This window comes from Cygnus olor, chromosome 3, assembly GCF_009769625.2.
Source record: "Cygnus olor isolate bCygOlo1 chromosome 3, bCygOlo1.pri.v2, whole genome shotgun sequence".
NCBI classification, from domain to species: domain Eukaryota; kingdom Metazoa; phylum Chordata; class Aves; order Anseriformes; family Anatidae; genus Cygnus; species Cygnus olor.
The window spans coordinates 41,118,568-41,142,707 of record NC_049171.1 but is presented as its reverse complement, the minus strand read 5'-3'; the positions used below and the strand labels follow the sequence as shown (position 1 = coordinate 41,142,707).

Genomic DNA, 24,140 nt, shown 5'->3' with positions numbered 1-24,140 from the left:
GAAAAGAAACAGAAAAAAAGAAACACCGGCCCCTTCCCCGCCCGCCCCATCTAACAGTTACGACCGTTCAGCAGCTGTTAATATTTGGGGAAAACACGGGGAAAAGGGGAAAAGAAAGGAAACAACACGGCAGGGTAGGGTAGGGCAGGGCAGGCAACCCTCGTGGTGCTGAAGAAGTTGACTTCGGGCACGGAAATGTCCCAGGTACCACCCCGCCGCCCCGACCAAGTTTCCTCCGGGCGGCGGCAGCACCCGGGGGCGCGACCGGCCACGGGACGGGACGGGACGGGACGGGACGGGACGGGACGGGACGGGACGGGACCCCCATCGCTCCCTGCCCCGGCAGCTGCAGGGCGGGGACAGAGGTCGAGCACAGGGGGACCCCCGAGCGCCTTCACCCGGCCCTGTAGCCCCGGCCCCGTAGCCCCGGCCCCGTTGCCCCGTTGCCCCGCGCTCATCCCGCGGCTCCCCAGCACCAGCGGCAACCCGACCCCGCCGCCCGCTCATTGGCCGACCCCGCCGACCCCGCCCCTCCGCCCGCAGCCACTCGAGCGCCGGGCTCGGCCCGCCGGGCGCCGAGCCTCGTCGCTGGTTGGACGCCTCTAGCTGTCAATCAGGTTGAGGGACGGGCAGCCCCGCGGCCGCGGTCCCGCCCCCTCGCCCTAATTGATATTATCGGAGCGCGGCGCGGGCGGCCCGGCTGCAGTCGGGGCTCGCGGGCGGGCGGCCCGGTGCGGGACCGGGCAGCGGCGCGGAGGAGGCGCGAGCAGCAGCAGCGGCGGCAGCAGCAGCAGCAGCAGCAGGAGGAGAAAGAGAAAGGCAGCCGGGAGGGAGGGAGCGCCGAGCCGGAGACTAGCAGAGCGAATTCTCCACCGTTCTCTAGCACCCAGCAAGCGGCGGCAACGGCAGCGGCTAGGAATAGATAGCTAGAAATATCAAAACAGCCCCGCTCCTGCACCATGGTTCTGCGAAGTAGGCTTCCTTCTTGGATTATTTTGTGCTCCGTCTGGCTGTTCCGCTTTGCACACACGGGGGAGGCACAGGCTGCGAAAGAAGGTAAGGTGATGCGGGAAACAAAAGTTTGGGCTTATTTATTGCTTTTCGCACGCCAAGTCTGTGCGGCGGCTTAGGGGAGGACCTGCCTGCCGCCGGGAGCTGCTTGTCAACCCCCCCCCCCCCCCCCCCCCCCCCGTTAATTTCTTTTTATTTTAATTGCGGCTCGGGGGAAGGAAAGATCAAGGCGTTCACTATATATATGTGTATATGAGAGAGACCAGGACAACTACCTTTGCCCTGGGGATTGAGGTTTGGGAGGTATCTGCACGTGATGGAAAAGCGTGGGGCTGGGGAGACAGCCCCCGGGCTCGGGGATCCGCGCAGGGCAGCCCCGCTCCCCTCCGGCAGCCTTAATCCTCCGGGCGAGGTGTGGGGAGGGCGGCTCATCCCGCTGCTCCCCGGGCAGGGGCTGGGGGCTTCAGGGCTCGGGACGATCCGGGGGAGGCTGCAGGGCAGCCCCGTGCCGCTGCCCGCCGGGGGCCTGCAGCGCTCCGGCCCCGCGGGGCCGCGCAAGGAGCGTGGGAAGGGAGCATCGGGGTGCAAAATCGGGGCTTGCATCTCCGGGGCACCCAGGCTAGGCATGCATTTTGGGGGTACAGCCCGGCGTCGTGTGCCCGCAACGCGTGTGCTGTTCCCCGGCATCGCTGGAGATGGGGAGAGGTTTCGGGAAGGATGTTTTACACCATCTGCATATCACTACGGGGCTTCCTAATTCCCATTAAACCAACACTGGGATCTGTAATGCGAGCGCCGGACATTTGTTCCCCCCCCCCCCCCCCCCCCCCCCCCCCCCGAGAAAACAGGCAATTTTCTATCGGAGACTGATGGAGGTGTATAAAATCCAGGTCCATTCGGGGACCTCTTTTCTCACACTAAGAAAATCCGAAATGATTTAAAAAGCGCCCCGGTCACGTTTGACAGCCAAAGGCGAAGGTCCGTCTCCATCTTCGGAGGGGAGAGGGGGAGTAGGGAGAGGGGAGGCAGGGGCTTTGTCGGTATCTGTGCGTATGAAGGCATTTGGAGTCCTACCCCCCCTTCCCCCCCGGTCGGATACGTCAATATTTTCACCAAACAGTTGGCATGCAATAAAATACCACTTCAAGCCTAAAAAGAAAAAAAAAAAATCCCTCAATTAAAATGTCCCCTCTGCCCTCAACAGAAGAAGGAGATGGCGAGCCTAGAGAGGGAAAGAGGAGAGAGCTTTCCCTTGGCAGCGTCTCGAAAGTTTATTCGGAGGGGCTGGGATACACAGAGCCCCCCACTCGGGGAGCAGTCACGCGTGGCCGAGTGAGCGGGGCCGGGCGGCAGGAGGAGGGGTGCCGGCAGCCTACCCCGCTCTGCCCCGGAGGCTGTGCCTGTGCCTCCGGGCGGCAGCCTGCCTCGTGGCTGCGTGTGCCGAGGCGTTTATGTATGCATTTATATACGGTGTGTGTGCAACGTGCGGGCGTTTGGGGAAAATCAGCCTAGCCACAGGAGGGTCAGGAGGGGGCGAGCGGCAGACAGGGATTGATAGTGGCTCTACCTGCCGCAAGCTCCGAAAACTCTCTCGGCAAAAAGAGGCGGGATGGGCGGGGGGGTGGGGGGGGGTGGGAAATAACTTTTCGGCTTCACCCTGGCCTCCATAAAGCGCTGGTCGCGGCTGCAGCCCCTCGTGGTTCCCTTCGCTTCCCTCTGGGGACGGCAGAGGGGGGCGAGGCTGAAAAGTTTTTCGACTTTCCTTGCTGCAGCTCGATAAAAGATGTTGGAGAGGAGCGGGGCTCTCCGGCACAGGGGGTGTCGGCGTTACCTGCCCAGGGGTCGTCCCGGGGCTGCCCCCGCGGACGCCCCCTCCCCAAACCGGCTGCTGGGAGGGGACCGCGGTTGCACCGCTCTGCTGCTGCCCGGAGCGGGTGCGCGGCCGCGGCTCCATGGGGAGGCAAGAGGCCGCCGCTTTCCGAGTGCGCGGTACCTCGCGGAGCCCCTTCCCCGAGGCCGCGGGTTTTACGCCTCCTGCCGCTTTCTGTCGTCCCGCAGCGGAGCGGAGAGAGGGCGGGGGGGAGGGGGGGGTGGCAGCGAGCTGCGCCCCCGCGGAGGGCCGGTCCGCGGGGAGCTGCGCGCCCCTGGGCAGAGGGTGCCCGGTGCGCATCTCCCGCGGGTGCCGGGGGTGCGCGGAGCGCGGCGCCGCCCCTTCCCCGCCGCCGCTTCGCAGGAGCCCCCGGCGGCACCGCGCCTCCCGGGCTGGGAGTCGTGCACCAGCCGCCCGCCGGGGATGCTTGTTCCCAGTAACTTTCGGGGCGACGCGGAAAGGCAGCGTTTTTCAGGGTATTTGCAGAGCAAGCTGCCGCCTTTTTTTTTTTTTTTTTTTTTTGTTTGTTTCTTTTGCGTGTTGTCTTTCTGGGATGTGCCCGCCCGTTGCTAAGTGCTGGATAACTGCTGCCAAATAAAAAGTGTAATGAATTGCAGCCGTGGGATGTTGTGCTGGTGCTGAAAAGGTTAAATTTTTCACGGTACCTTTTCTTCCAGGATCGTTAGAAATGTTCTTGTTTAACAAACCACCACATACACCACCTGCTTTTCTATATAAAGTGTTACAAAGTAAAGCCTCTTGGATCCAAGCTTAATGAAATAAGCAGATAATCTTTCTAGAAAGAGACTATCAGACTTCTTTAATGAGTAGTTCGACTTTATTACTGAAATACAGGCCTGGAAGCTACCGTTTTGTGTTCAACTAATATTTCAGATATTACTGGATGAACCTTTAAATACTTTCTTTTTAAGTCGTGCCATCTTTCTAGTAATTCATTGAAGTTTTGTATTAAATTCTACCAGGACAAAAGGCTGAAAGCAGAGTTATAACCAATTCAAAAGACCTGATAAAAGTTGCTTCCAGTTGAAGCCTTAAATTATGCATTGAAATTTCACTATTTAAATGATGTGCGTAAAGCTATAAATAGCTTTAAAGCTATAACCATATTGAATATATTTAAATTAGAGATGTGACATTTTATTTACCAAATAAAAGTATGAAGTTAAGTATGCAGTTTTGAAGAAGGAATCTTCAAAATGCCAAGCCCAGATACATGGCTGATCACCGTATAGCTTTGACTGTTTGAAAAGAAGTATTACAACAAATGATTTCATGTATTTTTTTGGACATCACAGATTAATATATGTATCACTTGAAAGTCTTTCAGAAAGTTATAATAATATATTTAGAGAGAGGCATATAACTGTAATTGAAATATAAAACTTGCATATAAATGTATATTTGGAGGTAATAGAACATCAGTAATATCCTCCAATATGTACTGTAAAATAGTTAAGAGCTGGTTTATTAGGCTGTGATTAACCACTTTCTGAAGCAGGGTCACATTTAGCTGCAAATAATTGCACTGCTACTGGAATTGATGTTTTTTTGCAGAAGTGTCACTGGGGTATAATGACATGAAGATTTTAGTAAGCCATTGCTATAAAATGAATTAGTTTGACTTTGTGTAAGTAGTATTTTGTATACGCAGTGTAATTGCAGAGTCTCTTATTTTCTGTATTCCTGTTTGTCATTTGTTTATGGAATTACTACTTAAAGGGCATGATTTTTCCTTTCTTACTCAAAAAGACTATTGCTTCTGCAGGGCAACTCATGGTAAGATATAGACTAGACCTGTCTAAATCAGTTTGGATAAGTATTGAAATGCTGTTGTTTGTTTGTTTGTTTTTAAGCTCATTGTAAATTTCCCAGCATATGGGAAGTGTCCTCCTTATGACAAAGGAGATGAAGGGAACGTGTATCTTAATGACTGATTATTAATAATTTTAGGGCACTAGGGAATACATTATACTTAGACTTAAGCAATGAAATTGTTAATATTAGTATATATCTGTTTATATGTGGATGGTATAAAAGCATTTAGTCATCTATGTACATGTAAATGCATAGTTGTACTTGCAGATTTTTTCAATAATATGAACAAAAATTAATTTGTATAAAAATATATTGTTTTATTATTTTTAAAATTTAGACTTTGTTCTTTGATTTTATTTTCCTGTATATTATATTTAACAAATGGTGGAAATTCTTTTTTTTTTTTTTTCTTCTTTCTTTTTTAGTAATATTGCTGGACTCTAAAGCACAACAGACAGAGTTGGAATGGATTTCCTCTCCTCCCAATGGGGTAAGTACTCCATGCAAAAATTAAGTTCATGAAGATGAGTAGTTATTTTACCAAAGCAATTGCAACACTTGCTTTAAACTAGCTCGCTGTCATATTTCTCTCATTAATTGTACCAAGTGTTTATGGCTCTTTCATTTTTAGAATGGAAAGAAGTGTACCTCGGGTTATAGTGTACAAACATAAGCTAATTAAAAGGAGGAGTCTCTTTGGAAGCTCACCTAAACATCCTCAGTAGCTTTTCTTTTTTACTGTAATCCTTTGTGGTGTACTAGAAAACTCTCTATATTTACAACACAGTATTTTAAATCACTTTTTCCTTTATCCTTTAGGAACAGCAGATATACTTCTGTGTGGAAACTTTCTAAAAATATGTTTTTCGTTTTCTGTATAAGGGGCGATCATAAATTTGTTTATGATGTTTTCTTTGTAATTGAATAGCACAGATTGAAGTGCTCTAAAATAAAAACATTTATACTGCAGATGTGTTTGAAATGACATTCCAAACTTGAAACATCCCCAAGTCTTTAGGATCTTGATATCTGGAACCAGGAACCAATTATGTGGTTAAGGCCACCTCCAGCTTGCTTACAAATTAATCTCATGGTATTCCGTGAAATGTACCATTGTATGGTAGTACATCATTATAAAAAATGAGACATTTAGAAACATCTGTACTATTGTCTTATTTATTATATACATAATGTTGAGAAATACTGCTTTCATCCTGAATTAAAAGTGATATAAAACCCCTTCTTCCTCAAGTCTTAAGGAAGAAAGAACATTTTCAGAATGATACAGTGGGTATATTGTCCAACCTTAGCTCAGTCTGAGAAATAATAAATTATATGTCTAGTTCTTACTCGTGGAAGCAGTCTTGCAGCATCCACTGTGACTCCTTGCATGAACAAGGACGTGGGGGATCAGGCCCTTAATCTTCAGCGCATTAAGAAATCTGGAGCCAGAAGAGCGTGAAGTGTGAGTGGGGATATAAAAGTGTAACAAATCCTTTAAATAAGAAGAATGAAAATCTGAAAGTGTCTTTCTTTAAAAGCAAGATCGTAAAATCAATACAAGCATAAACTGGAAATGAATGTAAGAACTTCAGAAAGAATGTAACACGAGCTCAACACTTATGGTGTCTAACAACGTCAGCATTAGTGTTTTACATTGATTGAAGCCTTTACCAGAGGTGTTTGAAAGATTAGGTTGGTGGCAATTATGTTACGCTAACCTGTAGATAATGAAAGACATGTCAACACATTACACATGTCAGCATACTTAAAGATGAAAGTAGAGTCAAATTCAATAAATGGTAAAAGGGAACTTTAAGAGGTAGAAGACAATTTCAGTGAAATTAAAAATGAATGAAAACTAATGACTGGATGTTTGTGTGAAAATGATCAGAAGTAGTTGTCTGTGTATCAACATAGAAATACCATTTTAATAGTGTAATTTTGAAAAAAAATACTTTCAGTTATTGTCTACTACGTAATAAAGATTTCATGAGAATAAACACAGAAAATATACCTCTTGAGTGAAGCTACCACTTCACCGTAGTATGGATTATATCACCCAGGCACTTGTTAAATACCTTATTCAACTGCAGATGTTACATCTAACACTGATCTCAAATATTGTTGAAAAAAACTAACAAGTTTAAATACTATATATTGGAACCAACAGAAAAGGATACATTCAAATAGGATGGCATGAATATCACCATATGTAGCAGCAAGTTAAAGAAAAATTGAATTTCCTTCCTATAAAAGCCAACATGGAATTCGTCACTTTAAAAATACTTATGAGGTATGATCTCGGGTGGTATAGGTGAAGACTTATCCTGAAGTACTGATGATTTTTTTTTTAGTTTCATAGAGAAGCAGGTATGCAATGGACTATTTGAAGTAATAGTTCTGTCATTACTGAATTAACTTCTAAGTCATAGTCCCATATATTTTTTTTTTTAAGACATGCATATTCCACGGCTTCAGGAAAATGTGGAAAGCTAGATTTCAGCCTTCAGCTGGAGATAACATAAAGTAAGACTTCTTATCTGAATTTAGTGTTTTGTAGCCCCGTACAGTGAGCTCTTGCCTGCATGACGGCTCTTTTATGTCACAGGAAAACAATTTGATTTTTGTTAAATATATTTTGCTTCCTTTTTTTTTTTTTTTTTTTGACCAGGGTGGGGACATGAATCTATTTTGATGTGGCAGAACCCTGTTGATGCTCAGAATCTGATGAGTCAAGTTCTGTTCTGTGTTGCATTAGAACTGCTCTTGCTTCACAGATATGATACTTTCCCTAACTGGACTGTCTTATTCCAGAATCTGGCTTGGTGTGTTCAGGGAGAACTGCTTACACAAGATAAAAATATTCCACCTGATGTGAAACTGAAATTATAAAAATCAGTAAAATTTTAGCCTTCATGCCTATTTTGTCACTTTTGGATTGGTGCTTTATTTATTTATTCATTCATTCATTCATTCATTCTTCAGTGTGACGGTGCCAGAAACCCTGGTCCCTTCTTTTTCCCTGTTCTTGTTAGTAGTGCTAGTTCTCAGGGGGAGCTGGGGAGAATCTTACTCGTTCAGATCTAATAAATTTATTATCAAAATAATCTGACATGAATGCAGTTCCATATGCATTCAGTTCAGTTGACTCCATGAGCATTTAATATTTCAATAATTTAATACCGTGTATATATACGTATAATACCATACATACCACATCTATATTAACTGTAGGTCTTTGAAATATACTTTGATATTTAGAACTTCTGTGCATTTCAGCATCTGTAGTCGTAATATATTTTGTGGTGATAACTTGCAGCATCAATCCAGCTACATCTGCTTTTTCTTGGAGCAGTAGGCCAACATTAAAATGATCTCATTTGCTGTCAAATAGGCTTGCAAAGTACCGTATACTGCATGGTCCCTAGTCTGGAAAACCAATGCCTTCCATGCTTGGTTACCAGTATGAGGAATGTCAGTGGGTGCTCTGTCCTGCAGAGGTGCCAAATATCATAGTTCCGCAAAGCACTTAAGCACATGCTTACCATTAAGCTCATAAGTACTGTCATTGATCTTAAGCGTGAGCTTAAGTGCATTATTGACACACGGCCAGAGGGCTAAGTGCCATAAGAAGTCATGGTTGCCTATATCATTGGGTGAGGATAGCTCAAAAAACCCAAACCCTTAATTTATTACAGCTGCAGTTTCTGCAGTATGTTTAATGTTACAAGAAATATGAAAAGAAGTGTGAGATGTACACTGTTTTGGATGTACCTGCGCAGATTTGCCTGGCTGATTTCAGCGGAAGGTTTGCCGTTGCTGGAGGTGCACATTTCAAAGTCACCAAACTCTGTGAAAGACTGCAGGTCTGTTACACGCTTCCAGGTTTGTTACGCAGTTGTTACCCTAAGGAGGGAATAACAACAAAACCCAGGCTTTGAACCAGAGAACTTTCAATCATGTGGGTTGTTCTTAACTGAATATTTAATCTAATGGTTCATTTGAACTCCCAGCCAACTGAAATTTGTTTCTTTTAACATGGATGCAGCCACTGAACAAAAGGTGAGTTGAGGAGCATCCGCTTATATGTGTTGGTTTGTGAGTAGAACGGAACATGGAGTGAACAAAAAGAAGACTACCAAAGTGTTTTCTCACTTTCAGACTTTTAATTCTGTCCTTTGTTTCTCGTTGTCTCTCCATGCCACTTTCATCACATAGAAGTGAAAATCGTACACCTCATAAGTTTCAGGAGCCTTCTGCTTTCGTTACAACTGAAAGCTCCACTCAAAGTTTTCTGCACAAAGGCTGAAATTGCACAATAGGCAATTTCAGTTTCTAAGACTTCACTGATTTTAGGTTTCTTCTGGAAATGAAGCTGTCTTTTGGTCTTTGCTTACCCAAAACTATCATGACCTTAATGAAATGTGGGAGAACCCAGTGTGGAATTAGAGCTTGGTACGTTGAAAAGCCTTTTCTGAAGTTTCCCCTTTAGAATTGTGTCCGTGATGTCAAAATGATTTTTAAAGTTTATTTATTTTTTTATATGTGGGAAAGATATAGATGGGGGGAGATCTTCCAGTTGGATTAATATGTATTTTCTTTATTTGGATGTTTAAGAATATTTTAATAATAACATACTTTTTATGAAGCCTAACTGTTAAAAAGGAGCGAGACTTAAGTTGTGTGAAGCTTTTTTTTCAAATACACGATAGTTACAATGTCATATTTGTTTTATATTACTAACTGCTTGTTATTATTTTAGTGGGAAGAAATTAGTGGACTGGATGAAAACTACACTCCTATACGAACATACCAGGTATGCCAGGTCATGGAATCAAACCAAAACAACTGGCTTCGGACTAACTGGATTGCAAAAAGCAATGCACAAAGGATTTTTGTAGAACTGAAATTCACTCTGAGGGATTGTAACAGTCTTCCTGGAGTTCTGGGGACTTGTAAAGAAACTTTTAACTTGTATTATTATGAAACAGACTACGACACTGGCAGGAATATCCGAGAAAACCAATATGTAAAAATAGACACTATTGCAGCAGATGAAAGTTTTACCCAGGGTGATCTGGGGGAAAGAAAAATGAAACTTAACACAGAGGTGAGAGAAATTGGACCTTTGTCCAAAAAAGGATTCTATCTTGCATTTCAGGATGTAGGGGCCTGCATTGCTTTGGTCTCTGTCAAAGTCTACTACAAGAAGTGCTGGTCCATCATTGAGAACTTAGCTATTTTTCCTGACACAGTGACTGGCTCAGAGTTTTCCTCTTTAGTTGAAGTACGAGGAACTTGCGTCAGCAGTGCAGAGGAGGAGGCTGAGAACTCTCCGAAGATGCACTGTAGCGCAGAGGGAGAATGGCTAGTGCCTATTGGAAAGTGCATCTGCAAAGCGGGATACCAGCAGAAAGGAGACACGTGTGAACGTAAGTAAACATACAGCTTGTTGTAATATGTGCAAATACAGGTTTATATTGTACCATCTTATTATTTCTCTGCAACAGAAATGCATCATCAGTCTGCATCTAAAGTTTTCACATCCTCAATCTGTAAACTTTACACTGGCCAGTCTAAAGCAGTCAGTTTTTCTAGGTATGGACATCGGCAGTTGTGTACTGCATTTAACTTTATTCTTGTTTACATTTAAAAACTTGTGTGAAGTATAAATACTGATTCAGGGCTAAAACTCTGAGCAATTTAAGGTGACAGTCCTTATACTTCTTGGTACAGAATGTTGTATTAATACCCCTGAGTGGTTAAAGAACTTGTTCTTTTATATGGTCTGTGACGATTACAAGGAAACTAAAACTGAGGAAATAAACTTAGAATGAGGTGTGGTTAGTAATAGAAATAATGCACACACAAAAACTGCATTACAGATTTGTGTCATGAATGCATACAAATTGAGAATATTGTTTTAGGTCTTTCAAACAGAATATCAGGTTTCCAGGGTGAAGTATGTTTTCCTTTCTACAATATCTTATGCATAAAACTAACTAAACTTTTGGTTTGCCAGGGGATCATGGTGATTAGTTTAAAATACTAGCAACTCAAAGACTATTGTGTTGTACTTTCTAATTCAGGCTGATTCAGTTACACATTTTTAGAAAAATACTTACACTTAGCATTGCTGTCAGTGGGGCTACATGCGTAAGAAGTTTCTGCTTTGTGTAAGAAACGATATTTTACTGTCTCTACTTATAGTAAAATCAATACAGTTTGTTTAAAGACATATTTTTATATACATTTAAAACAAGGTATATATCATTCTTATTGTAAGATAACAAATTATTTATGGTCACATCTTTATCATATGATAGACGTATGTTAGTGAGAAATGTTGCATGTAAGTTGCACGGGTGTTGCATGTAACACCTCCAGCCCCCCCCCCCCCCCAAACCCACAAATCTGTGAAGAGGAAAAACCTACAGAATCTCAAAACCAAAGATGGCTGCGGTCAGTGAGTCTGAGATGTTTATGTAAGGATTTCAAAATCTGTAGAGGATTAGGATCACCCTAAAGGAAAGAAAGTAAATGTGCTCATTATTAATAAGTTGTCCTAAGGGAAAAGCTTGACTGTGTTCCTGATGAGTTTTTTTTACTAGGAAATTCTATACAAGGTGAAGTGAGTAGAATTGATCTGAGGCCTGTGTAGCCTTGCACAAATCTTTCATTGTTTTGTTGGGAAGGGATGAAGGCTTATACACTACAGAGGGTGATCTCATTAGAAATAATCAGGGTGTGAAAAACTGCCCACATGAAACTGCTCATCAGACTGTATTAAGGCTTTGTTAAAAATATTAAGCAGTATGTCCTATTTTGAAACCTGTTTTGATGTTTTCAAATGTTTCTTTGGAGTGACTGTCTTTTTTCTTTTTTCTTTGATTAGGGACCTAGTCATGGCTGATACAATGAATATACTAATTTTATTTGTCTTTCAATTGAGAAGAAAGTATCCAGAAAAGACAACAGTACATGTTGGGAAGTGAGTGGGGGAGAGGGGCGTTGGGGGTGTGGATAGATAGAGAAGAAATCGGTGTTTGGTAACTGGAACTCAAGTAACTTATATATTAAACAGGCTTCTTAATTTCTAACCACACTGATGTTGACAAAAGAATTAAATGATAACTTGTACTTGAGTATAACCGTATGCTCATTTGCAAGAACACTTCTCACTTTTGGCTTGCTTCCAAAGCAATCACTAAGAGAATACACTACTCTAGAAACAGTCCAGAGGATAATTTATGGTATTTTTTTTCTTTTCTTTCAGTGATCCTGTTAAGAGTTTGAAAACAAACTCTGGCTCCATATTGAGGCAAGTTAATGTATTTGAGAGAGGAAAGGTGGGAGGCAGCTGCTTGCCGAATGTGCACTGCTGGCAGCACAGAGTCAGGGTGATCTGAGTGACTGTGGCGCACAATAGTAATTGCAGCCTGTGACGCTTGTTAGCCATGTCTGTGCTTGAGGATGTTATTAAGTATGATCAACTATGTAGTGACCGATAATACAGCTGGCACACTGATACAGCATCTGTTTTTTTGTGCCAGATATTGAGAGAAACTTATCTGAGCATTGACACTAATGCAACTGGCTATCTGTTACTGTCAAGCTGTGTAACAGATCAAGCAGAAGCAAGTCGATATGTGCTTCCTTAACCCAGAGCTTTTATAGCTCTGTCTGAGGGCTCACTTCTGCAAGTACTTTGTACCTGGCATGCTGTGTGACTTCTTTGGGACTACTCGTGGTAGAAAGCATTGTGCTCTGTCAGGATGGGCAAAAGTCTGATTCCTCTCTCACACTTACTATAGCTCAGCTGAATTAATTTAACACAATAGGAAGGCCTTTTAAAGATACAGAATAATGCCTTATCTGTCTGCATTGTATTAAAGGTAGGAGTAGATGGCCACATTGTAGTTCCAAATAGCTCTTCAAACTGTAACACAGTGGGGTTTTTGATTTGTATTAAGCTGGCTTGATTGGCTGACTGTGATTGAAGAATGTGATCCTTTTGCATATAGCTTCTCTCCTGTATGCGAAATTTATTGAGTTCAGATACTAAAACAATTTAATTTTGATTTATTTGAATTCTGCACTGGACGTGCTGCCAGAAGATTTGTTGTTGTTGCATGAATGTAAGTAACTAGCAGTGTTGGGAAGGATAAGGAAGGAAGCAATCATGAGTGGTGAAACACATAACCTGGAGATTGATCTCCCTTGTGTTTATTCTTCAGTGGTCAGTCTTCTAAGTTGAATTCATCTCTTTTTCAGATGAACACTGATTACTTCTCAGTGGTCTAGTGGGATAATGAATAAGAGAGCCTAACTCGAGAGAGCTCACAGTCTTCATGTAAGGCAAAATCTTAAAGTTTGGTGAAACAAGCATGAGAAAACTAGATAAGCATGCGAACTTTGGATTGCAGAGTGTTGTTTTTTTTTGGGGGGGGGGAGGGACGGACATTACAAAGGACACTCTCTTCAGTATTGATCATATGTCTGTTGGTGTGTGGCACTGGGTTGAGGCAGGGAAATTTTACCTCTTAAAGTACTATACTGAAAAGTACCTAGCAAAGGTACCTGAAGGGTACTTAGCAAAGCTTCCAACATCATGTACTGTGTGTCTGTTCCAGAAAAAGAAAAAAAAAAAAAAAAAGAAAAAAAAGAAAACAACACCTCCAAAACCCGATGAAATTCTCACTATCTGTAGTAGACTCCCAAGAGATGTAACTTTGATTTCTTTCTCACAGTGGAATCCAGTCGATATGTTGCACATGTAAAGACCACACTGGGGTCAGTGACTGGTATTTGAATGAGAAAATGATTCTTTGAGAACTAATGTAATGTATTTTCCATCTGTTTCATGTTAGTTGGGGGTGGGATGAGAGAATTATATTTGCTCAATTGGAGCAGTAGAGAAGGTAGTTTCAGAAGGTAGGAAGCATCTCTTAATATGACTGAGCTGAAAAATTAAATAGATGATTTGGCACTAAGTCCAAACAATCAGAATTCAAGGCAAAGCCAAATGGGTACATTTTACTGCTAAACATTTTATAACACCATGTGCATTAACAGTTGTCTTATTGGCCCCCAAAATGGGGAGGGTTTTATAGCTATTTGTACATTTTGTCTTGGTGAGGTAAAAAGGGAGCTAGAGGCTTTTCTTTCCAAACTTTGTTATGTGATATACTTTGTGCCAGACTACAAGCTACAGCTACATCTGTTCCCTTTTTTTTTTTTTTTTTGGAGGGGGGGATTGTCAAGCTTTTATATCTTGGCTTTGTGAAATATTACTTGATAACAGATGCCAAAACAGAATTTGCCTTATGTTTGTCATATTTGTGGTAAAGTGGTGTGTCTTTCTTTTTGTGTTTTTTTTTTTTTTTTTTTTTTTTTTAATACTCAGGAACATGCAACATGTTTGCTAGCAGAGGGCAATGAATTGAGGGGGGAATGTGAATAAGATGTCATTAAAATAAAAGTTACTATACTTCTAAAAAACACAGGATGTATGATTTGTTATAGAGTTTGGCCCAGGTGGTGTGTCCCAAAGCCTGTGGGTAACCTGCTAATTGAATAGCCGTTTTTGATATTCCTGCATTTTCAATTTGAAAATAGTTTAGTGTGTGGAGAAGGGGCAAAATGGTAGACAACTTCATCAGCAGCATGTATATTATCAAGACTTTTTTTTTTTTTTAAGAAAAGTTACCTTTCCTGCATTTACTTCCAAAATTGCTCTTGTGAAGAGAATGTAATTATTCTCAGCAACTTGAACCAGTGCCAAGAATGAGGACATTTCTGACAGTTTTGCTATTTTCTATAAAGCCAATGAAAGTTCAAAAGGAGAGTCCCTACCTCCTTCCCACCTCCACTTAAGATATTCAGTAGTTTTTCTGTCCTTTTTAAACAAATGTATTTGTGATCAGATAGTAGGTGCCAGACACAACCACATAGGAACTACTAGATTTTTAAATACGTTGTGTAAGTATCTTTCCACAAAATTCAGAAAAATATAACATACTTACAGGTGAAAACTTTGAGCTAGATCGTCAAGAGTACTAAAGATGTTTCTACTATGAATGCAGAATTGTAATCTTTACTTCCATCCTCCTATGGAGTTTCTAGACAGTTAAGTGTCTTGGTTTCTTTCACCCTGGAGTCTTCTGACTACCTTTCGTGTCACAGAGATGTGGTAGAAATTGTTTTTACTATTATTTTTATTTGCTATATCTTTCTTTTAGAACAGTCTAGTCTTCATAAAGGAGGTTTTCACAAATTTGTCAGTCTCCTTAGGTCATTCTCGTTTCTTTGACCTACTTTGTTCATGTCATTCAACCTTATGAATGTATCAGCACAGAGATGAGAAGAACTATCTCTACCATGTATCTTAAGTTAAATAACAGAAAATGGCTTGTGTTCTCAGTAGTCAGGGCTAGCCATCACCTGAAGAAATTTGTACCTTCATGCTTCACAGAATATCCTGAGTTGGAAGGGACCCACAGGGATCATTGAATCCAACTGCTGGCTCCACAAAGCACTAACCTCAAAATTAAACTGTATGTTTGAGAGCGTTGTCCACACACCTATTGAACACTGGCAGGCTCAGTGTCATGACCACTTCCCAGGGGAGCCTGTTCCAGTGTCCAACCACCCTCTCAGTGAAGAACCTTTTCCTAATATCCAGTATTAATCTCCCCAATGCAGCTTCATGCCATTCCCTCAGGCCCGGTCACTGTAAACAAAGAGGAGAGATCAGCCCATGCCTCTCTGTTCATCCTTTTGAAGAAACTGTTGGCTACCATGGGGTATCCTCTCAATCTCCTCTTCTCCAGGCTGAACTGAGTGACTTCAGCTGCTCTTCACCCCCCCACCCCCCCCTTCACCAACTTCTCCTTTGGAAGCTCTCTAACAGTTTTATGTCCTTTTCACACTGTAGTGCCCGAAACTGAACACAGTAGTCGATGTAAGGCCACACCAGTGCAGAGTATATACCAGGACAATCACTTCTCTCAGCAGGCTGCCAGGGCACACTGTTGTCTCATATGCAACTTGATATTAGCCGGAACCCCCATTCTTCATAGCATTTGTTCCAGGTCTCTGTGTTGTGGTACCTTTTAACCCTAAAATACATTTTTTTGTTTGTTTGTTTGATTGTTTTTGTTTTGTAGTGTTGCTTTGCCTGAAGTGTCTGAATCAATTTGATTATTGTGACTACAGACCATCATAGTCTTGGTAACATAAGCCTTTCTCAAGTCTGACATGAAGATATATGAAATGTTAGGTGATGTTAAGTTGAAGTGATCAAGAACCACATGGTGGAGGTAATTGCAACTTGGATAGCTCTCATCCATGATGCCATCAATGCTCCCTGAAATGAATTAACTGGAAAGCTAATGACTGGTTTAATTTTCCATGAACTAGTTGGTTTGCTCCAGAAGAGCTGACAGTGGTTGAAATAGTACATACAGGTGAGCAATCAGGAGCCCAGATCTCAGAAGCATAAATAAACCGTTAGTTAACATAGTTGAATGTTGAGCTCTTTCCCTTCTCCAGCCCCTCTTCTTTCCCTCTCCCTATTCCTCTTCACAAATTCTGTTGTCTCCAGGAATTAATTTTATTTTTGCATTTTGCTAGAGCTTTGAGTATCAATTTCTTAGACTCAATTCGTTGTACATTTTTTTCCCCATCAGATTCACTGCTGATCATAAATTTTGAAAACAAAACAAAACAACAAACACAAACAAACAAACAAACAAAAACAAACAGCAATGAAGTCAAATAGAACCTTAATAATTTCTCCTTCAATTACAGAGGAGCTGTCTTTTTACAGGTCTGGAATACCACTGCTGAATTAGCTGTGGTTGCTCAACAGCTGGGCTGTTAACTCCTCAGCCATAAAATCTGTTTCTTCTAAATAAAGCTTTAGCTGGTGTTTAGAATTGGAATTTCTTGGTGTCAAGTCTGTTGCCCATAACCATACATCTTGCTGCTGAAGCAAACTTTTCTGCTCAGAAAACTTTTGTGAGAAGTTGCAATAAACATGCAATAGTTTTTGTTATCATTGTCTAAGTATAAAAGTTTCCTAGATGAGGGGAAAAAAAAAAAAGCAAATGCCTTGCTTGGAAGTTCTGTTTGTTTTTTTTTTTTTTTTTTTTTTTTTTGGTTTGGTTTGTTTGTTTCTTTTTGTCCAGGGTTTCTGTTGATCTCTGAAAATGAAGGCACAGAAATAAATTTAAATATTCTTTCATTTCCGAGTCTAAATGGCAGAAGAGTGACACGTAAACCTAGTTAGGTTGTATCTCAAGTGTACGTCCATTCCATCAAATTGGACTGTTTATTTTTCATTTGCTTAAAAAAATAAACAATAACCAGTTAGGTGCCAGGGGAAAAAATGAGGATCAGCAGAATATGGGGAAGCTGAAAGCAGAGAGAATTTAACAGAAGAACTGATCAGAGAAAAGTGGGAGCATGTAAATATATGTTTAACTAATCTGCTTTATGTATCTGACATCTATTATACAGATGGTAAAATGCTGACAAAGTTGTTCAAGCAAACTGTGCAGTTCAAAGTAGAAATTGTTCTCTGAAAACAAAGAGCCTTGTTTAAAAGAATGAAGTTGAGGTTCTTATTAGAAAAGTGGGACAAACATACGGAGAGATCCATGTTTGGTACTGAAGTTGAAAGAAATGAAATTTATGTGAACAAAATGTTTGCTTAACTAGATTAGATTTTGATTTTTGCTGGCCCCCAAACTTCATCCTTTCTCATGAAAATGTTTGTCTCCTCCTAATAGTTCATATATAATAAGCACTCTTAAATCTTTAAGACTGTCTGTCTGTTTTTACTTAGGAAACTGTGGAGATAGTATTTTCTATTCCCTTTATGTGGCTTTTCAGCTGCTATCATCCTTATTACCACTTGAACTACAATGTAAAAATTAATTGTTGGTTCTTGATTTCTCAGCACTAAATCTCAGTGTTTTCCCTGAACTGTGCAAGCTCTGTCTGCAATACTAATTGAATTATTAAAAAGAGTAAGCTGTCCAAAGTTGGTGGATTAACACTTTTTAAATTGAAAACATGTAAAACATCTTCAATTAATATCTACAAAGACAAAATGGTTCTCTCTAAGTGGACTCAATTCTATAAATTACATATACTTTGTTTATGTTTTGCTTTTTTTTTTCCTTTTAGCAATACTGTAAATTGTACTTTGTTAATAAAAACTTAAAGTTCTAACCAACTTGAGAATAGAACAGTTTGTAATGGGCTTTCTTAAAATAATTTAAAAATTATTTTAATTGAGTTCATTAAAAATGAAATATGGTTCATGAGACAGTAAAAATATATTTTCTATTGTAGGCATTCACAGGATATTGTGGCATAAAGCAGAAAAAAGGCAGGTTCACTGTTTAATTTAATGAAAAGTGACCTCTCTGTATAGTGTGATGAAATATCTAATTCTTTCTATTACCATGCCTTAATAAGAAAACAGTAGCAATAAAATATATATATAAAACATTAAGAACATTTAAATTTTATGAAACATCCCCTGTTTACTTACAAAAGCTTTTACCCCTGAACACTTTTTATTCTTTCATTTGCACATATCTGTATCCATGAGTTGTTCCTCATATTAATGACAAATGTACGGTATGTGTGAAAGTGAATAGTATCCTAATTAGTAGTTCACAGCAGAAATTATTTATTTTCTATGGGAATCATAGAAATCATATTTAATTTCTTTTTCTCAGACATTGGTAATAGTCCAGTATTTTTTGAGTGTCTCAGGTGAAGGGATATTCTTGTGCACTTATCCACTGATGACAGTTTCTGACTTCACCAAGTCTAGTAAATAAACACAATAAGTCAACATACTGCAAAACAGCTGTTCAATATTCAATACTTTTCTTTACTTCTGTTTTTCTCCTTTAAGAAGAGATTTTCCTTGTAGGAAAAATATTTTTAGAAGCTATATACATTTTAGATAATTTGTTTTAATATTAACCTAATTTATAGCTCAGAGTAACAAAGGCCACCATGTATAAAAGTTGGGTGAGATAAGAATTAGGCTCAATTACTATAGTTCTAGAGTCCTGGTCTTGTCAATGTATGTACTTATATAGCCTTATTTAGCTGGGTGGCCCCGCTGCGTATCCTAATGAGAATAAAGTTGCTCACATCTGTAAGAAACATCTTTTTTTTTTTTTTTTTAATCAGTAGGTAAATTGATACTTTACCTTCCTAAATTTTATGGTTTAAGTTAGTTACATGTGATTCTTAGCCTGACACCTGACAGATCTCAAATGTGTGATTGATTTATAAAAAGGAAGTACTTGATCAAGAAATATAATTATTGCTATATTTCACAATATATTAAATACATATAAATGTAGAACAGATCAGAGATTGTTTTTTACTGTAATTGTGAAGTAAGTCAAGGATCCGATTTTGAGAAGCTGGTGCAAATCTAGAGCACTAGCTTTCTGGTTAACTACTGATTTATGAGCAAAAGTATTTCTGATAGTATCTCTTACCATAAATAAGCATGCTGTAGAAAGGGTTCCTATTTTTCAGTAGATCAGTTTATGACTAATTTAAGTAAGCAGTGCCTCACACAGAAAACTATCTGTGTGACTGTGGACTCAGGCTTAATCCCTAGAGCTAAATGGCAAGAATCCTATGAACTCCATCAGTGTAACACCGTATGTTAATACTTTCCTGTGGAGGAAAGTGCTAAAGTTTTAAGTAACTGTAAGCATATGCATAAACCTAAAGCTTTATGTTGATGAAATGTATTTAAATTAATTTTTGATTAGGAGTGCTTTTCTAAGTTGTAGGCATTGTGTTGGTAGAAATGTGTCCAGAGAAGCAAATATACATGGGACTCAAAAATTCTATGGATAGTACAAGAGATATATAAACTCTAGCATAATTAATGGATATAACCTGTTAAATTATTTCCTTATGTTTATTGAATGTGAAATATCACCCAGCCTAGATGATTGGTGCTTATTTTCCAGTAGACTGAGCACACAGTAGGCTGAGCTATGCTAGCCATTGAAAGTCATGTTCCTGGAACTTCTCCTGTCAGGTGGCTGATATGGTGACCTCAGGTAGTATGCACATGACCAGCTCCATGTTCCTTTCACTTTACTGGATATGTCCTCATGATACAACTGAACTGCCAAGTGTCCAGTGACAGTTGATAGAACTTATTTTTCTTAAATGACCATGTACGTGCCTGTTTTGTACATGAATTTATTTCTCCTTAGAGGTCTAACCCTTGAGTAAGCCATGCAGGGTGTTATGAGTTCCTTGTCCACTTCTGCTCAAGGAAAAACTGAACGGTTGGCTGTTTATTATTATTGTTGTTATTATTATTATTATTATTATTATTATTATTATTGACCCAATCCACTCCACCTGAAAAGTTAGTACTCCCTGTGGCCTCCAACTCTCCAAATCTCTCTCTGTTTCTCACCTTCTTAGCAAGCTTTATTTATGTATGATCTGTAAATGCAATATTCTTTTAACTTCCTGAATGTGCCATCTTTTTCAACACTAAACCATTGTATGGGTAGAGATGCATAAGTAATGTATCTTATGAATGTTTATCTGGTGCCAGTTTGAACTGAACCATTTGTGTCCACAGAGGCATACAGTTGGTCTTGAGAACCTCATTAAATCACTAATTCAAAATCTTGAAGCCCTTGCTTAGCTACCATGAATGTGCTTGAAGAATGCTGACAATTGAGATTTAAAAGTTTATTGTATTTCTAAAAGCTTGGCAGTCTGTGTGCCAAACAGCTCAGCTCTGTTGGTGCTGGAACAAGTTACATGTTCAAAACCTAGATGTTCTCCAGCTTGTCTGTGGAACGTGGTTTTAGCGGGCAACATGTGGCTGTGATCACTGATCATATTTACATGACCTCATTCAACTCAAGTTTTCCAGACTTAGGTCAATTATTTTTTCATGCTGAGGAGAATTTGAACTCATATCTCTTGCTTTAAATAGGGCATGTCAATTAACCAACATGTAGTCAGCATTTGAAGGTTTTAATAACCCCTGCTAACGAAACTATTCTGCTTTCCATAGTGTAGCAGTTAAAACCATTCCAGTGGAGGTATGGCTTCCAGTCTTTTTGGTTCTGAATTGTGTGTATATATATGTGTGTGTGTGTGTGTATGTGTGTACATACCTGTATATATTATAATATATATCTTTATATATATATAATCCTATTATATATATAATATATATATATATATTGATTATATATAAAATTATATTTTTTTTATATATATATATTTAGATCATCTTTGGTATTTCTTTCTGAATTGCTGACTGGAGATAATTTTGGAGTACAATTGGAATCCAGCTGAAGACAGGGTATTCTTACTTGATTTTGTTGTGTTGCATAAGACCCATGACACGGTCTCCTAGCTAAAACCAAACATTTAATTTTGCATGTTTGAGGTCTTGTATTTCAGAATGCCAGCTTTTTTTTTTTTTTTCTTGATTGATTTATTTGCAGAATAAATAGTATAGATAACTCACCATTTTCATTTTTGTCCAACTTTATGTAATGAAAACTCATTCTCTACCAGTAGCTCTTCAGTAAAAATTATTATTGATTATTTTCTTTCTTGAGTATGTTATAATTGTGGTATTGCTTTGTGCTTATTACGTAAGGATAGTATGTTTATACAGAAAAATGGAAAACTTTCACAATGTGTACAGTTTTATTGACACTAGGTGGAAAAAGAAGTACAGATCATGTCGCCCCAAATGATACCTAGAAGGAAACGGGCATTGTTTTAGCTGTTAGCAAATCCCAAGGCTCCATATCGTCACCCAATTACTTCACCTATGGAAGTCTCATCCTGGTTTAATCTGCAGCCTGTAGCTGGTAAAAGTGAAAGTATCAGGTCCTTAAAATCATAAGCAGGGTTGAAAAATGTCCCACAGTACTCATTTATGAATAGAGTATTCAGTGTGTGATCTGAGACTTTCTATTATGTTCACTTTCACTTATCACTAGTTGCATATCATTTCATTTTCTGATTAAAAGGGGGCAATTCTTTGGCTTTATGATGTGTATTCTTGTCTGTCTGCTTTAGTTTGTCAATTGAAATAAGACTCTATTTGGCCTATTTAAAAAAAAATCTAGTCAGTGGAATTGCTAATGAATAATGACAGTAAATGAAGGGAAAGAAATAACACCTTTTTAAAACATATCTTTTCCTGGATGAGTGTGACAGAGTAGGATACAATGACATACCTACTTGTGATCTTTGTATCTTAAAGATTTTCTGTCATATGTAGAGCTACACAGTCATGGTGTCATTTATTATGGCTGAATATGCAATTTTTACAGTGGTATGAGATTCAAAATTGCACTACACAAGTAGAAACAAGTACTTTTTTATTTAAATAAAATGCAAGTTGATGGTCCAAATGATGTGTGATCTTTATGTGGATTTTTTTTCTTTTTCTTAATGTCAGGACTAAATGAAAATATAATACCACTTCTCAAAGAACAAACCCCATATTTTAAATTCCACCATTTGAAGAAATTTTGTGTTTAAGCAATGACAAGGGTATTCATTATTAATTAACATTCAGGAGATAACCAACTGTCAGTTGCCAGTCAAAATGGAGTTTGGAAGAATGTTGACATTGATTGATGGACATGTTCTGGGACTATGCACAAACAGACGGCTCGGGTCATCTGAATATATAAAAACAGTACAGATCTGCTTCAAATGCACAAAAAGATCTTTTGTTTGAGGTGTCCTTTCTTCTAAAGGGAGGGTATCCATCCATATATCCTAGATTCGATTTGTAAGGTAAACCTTTGCTTTCTAGCACCATTGTCGTCAATAAAGAAGAGTCTTGTAAATATGGGTAATGTACAACTGTGCTGTTTCTGTCTGTGAGTGGCTGAGGTGCTTAAGCATTCAGGTTGAAACAATACTTTATTTTTGGATGTTGCTTTATAAAGTGCTATACGTACTTGGATGCAAAGTAATGTAATTTATTCTTTAGGAGAAAGAAAATCCTCCAAGACTGTCTTATGTTGAAATGCAGAGATGGAAGAGACTTTTCAATCTTGTAGTCTCTATGGTTTCTTCGGGAGCAAGTTCTAAATATCTGTAGTCATATGAGTTGTCTCCATTTTACAGAATCACAGAATTGTAGATGTTGGAAGAGACCTCAAGAGATCATAGGGTCCAACCCCCCTGCCAAAGCAGGTTCCCTAGAGCAGGTTGCCCAGATAGGTGTCCAGACGGGCCTTGAATATTTCCAGAGAAGGAGACTCCACAACCTCCCTGGGCAGCCTGTTCCAGTGCTCTGTCACCCTCACCGTGAAGAAGTTCTTTTGCATGTTGGTGCAGAACTTCCTGTGATCCATTTTGTGGCTATTGCCCCTTGTCCTTTCCCCACAAACCACTGAAAAGAGGTTGGCCAAATCCTTCTGTCTCCCACATTTCAGGTATTTGTAAACATAATAAGATCCCGTCTCAGTCTTTTCTCAAGGCTGATCAGACCCAGGTCTCTCAGCCTTTCCTCATAGGGAACATGCTCCAGGCCCCGTATCATCTTAGTGGCCCTCCGCTGGACTCTTTCCAGGAGATCCCTGTCTTTTTTGTACCGGGGAGCCCAGAACTGGACACAGTACTCCGGGTGAGGCCTGACCAGATTTCTCTGTCAACAGTGTATTTATATTCAGTGAAGCAAAGCCCCAGCTTGTGGCACTCTCACAAACTGTACTCACTCTCAGTGGCACTCTCACAGACTGTACTCTCTCACTCTCAGAGACTCGTACAGCCTCGAGAAGGGAGGAGCCAGTGAAAGGCCAGCATTAAGGTCATGGAAAAGGGGAATATCATATGATTGGAACCCTCTTATGATTACCAGAAGCAGGTAAAAACTCTTGTACTGTAATGTATTATGCATCTCTGTAGGCTAACAAATGGATCTCTGTTGTCCTTTTTAAAACCTCCACAGCTGTCTGCTTTGAAAAATGTTGTGGTTCCACCCAACCCAGATGGAAGTACTACTGTGCTGCTGGAGATCCCTTGCCAATCTCTATCCCTGATAGTGGTTTATATCAGGGATATTTTTGGGCCCCTTGCTATAAGGACATTGAGGTGCTGGAGCACATCCAAAGATGGGCAACAAAGCTGATGAAGGGTCTGGAGAACGCGTCTTATGAGGAGTGGCTGAGGGAGCTGGGGTTGTTCAGCCTTGAGAAAAGGAGGCTCAGAGGAGACCTTTTCATGCAGTACAATTACACGATTTTTAACCCTGCTTATGATTTTAAGGACCTGATACTTTCACTTTTACCAGCTGCAGGCTGCAGATTAAATCCAGATGAGACTTCCATGGGTGAAGTAATTGGGTGACGATATG

The 24,140-nt window shown here is 40.2% G+C and overlaps 1 protein-coding gene across 11 annotated transcripts in view; it reads left to right on the top strand.

Annotated features, from left to right (window-relative positions):
• The first annotated feature begins 693 nt into the window (after window positions 1–693).
• Window positions 694–24,140, top strand: part of EPHA7 (EPH receptor A7) — a 171,147-nt gene continuing 147,700 nt past the window's right edge. For 5 of the 11 annotated variants that reach the window (XM_040552968.1, XM_040552973.1, XM_040552972.1 and 2 more), the window contains exons 1-3: window positions 717–1,056; window positions 5,143–5,207; window positions 9,483–10,152. In XM_040552968.1, coding sequence (XP_040408902.1) covers window positions 960–1,056; window positions 5,143–5,207; window positions 9,483–10,152 — 832 coding nt within the window. In that variant the 5' untranslated portion in view covers window positions 717–959. Of the gene's footprint in view, window positions 1,057–5,142; window positions 5,208–9,076; window positions 9,176–9,482; window positions 10,153–11,996; window positions 12,093–24,140 lie in introns of those variants that run through there. The other 6 variants (XM_040552967.1, XM_040552976.1, XM_040552974.1 and 3 more) reach the window with 4 other exon arrangements.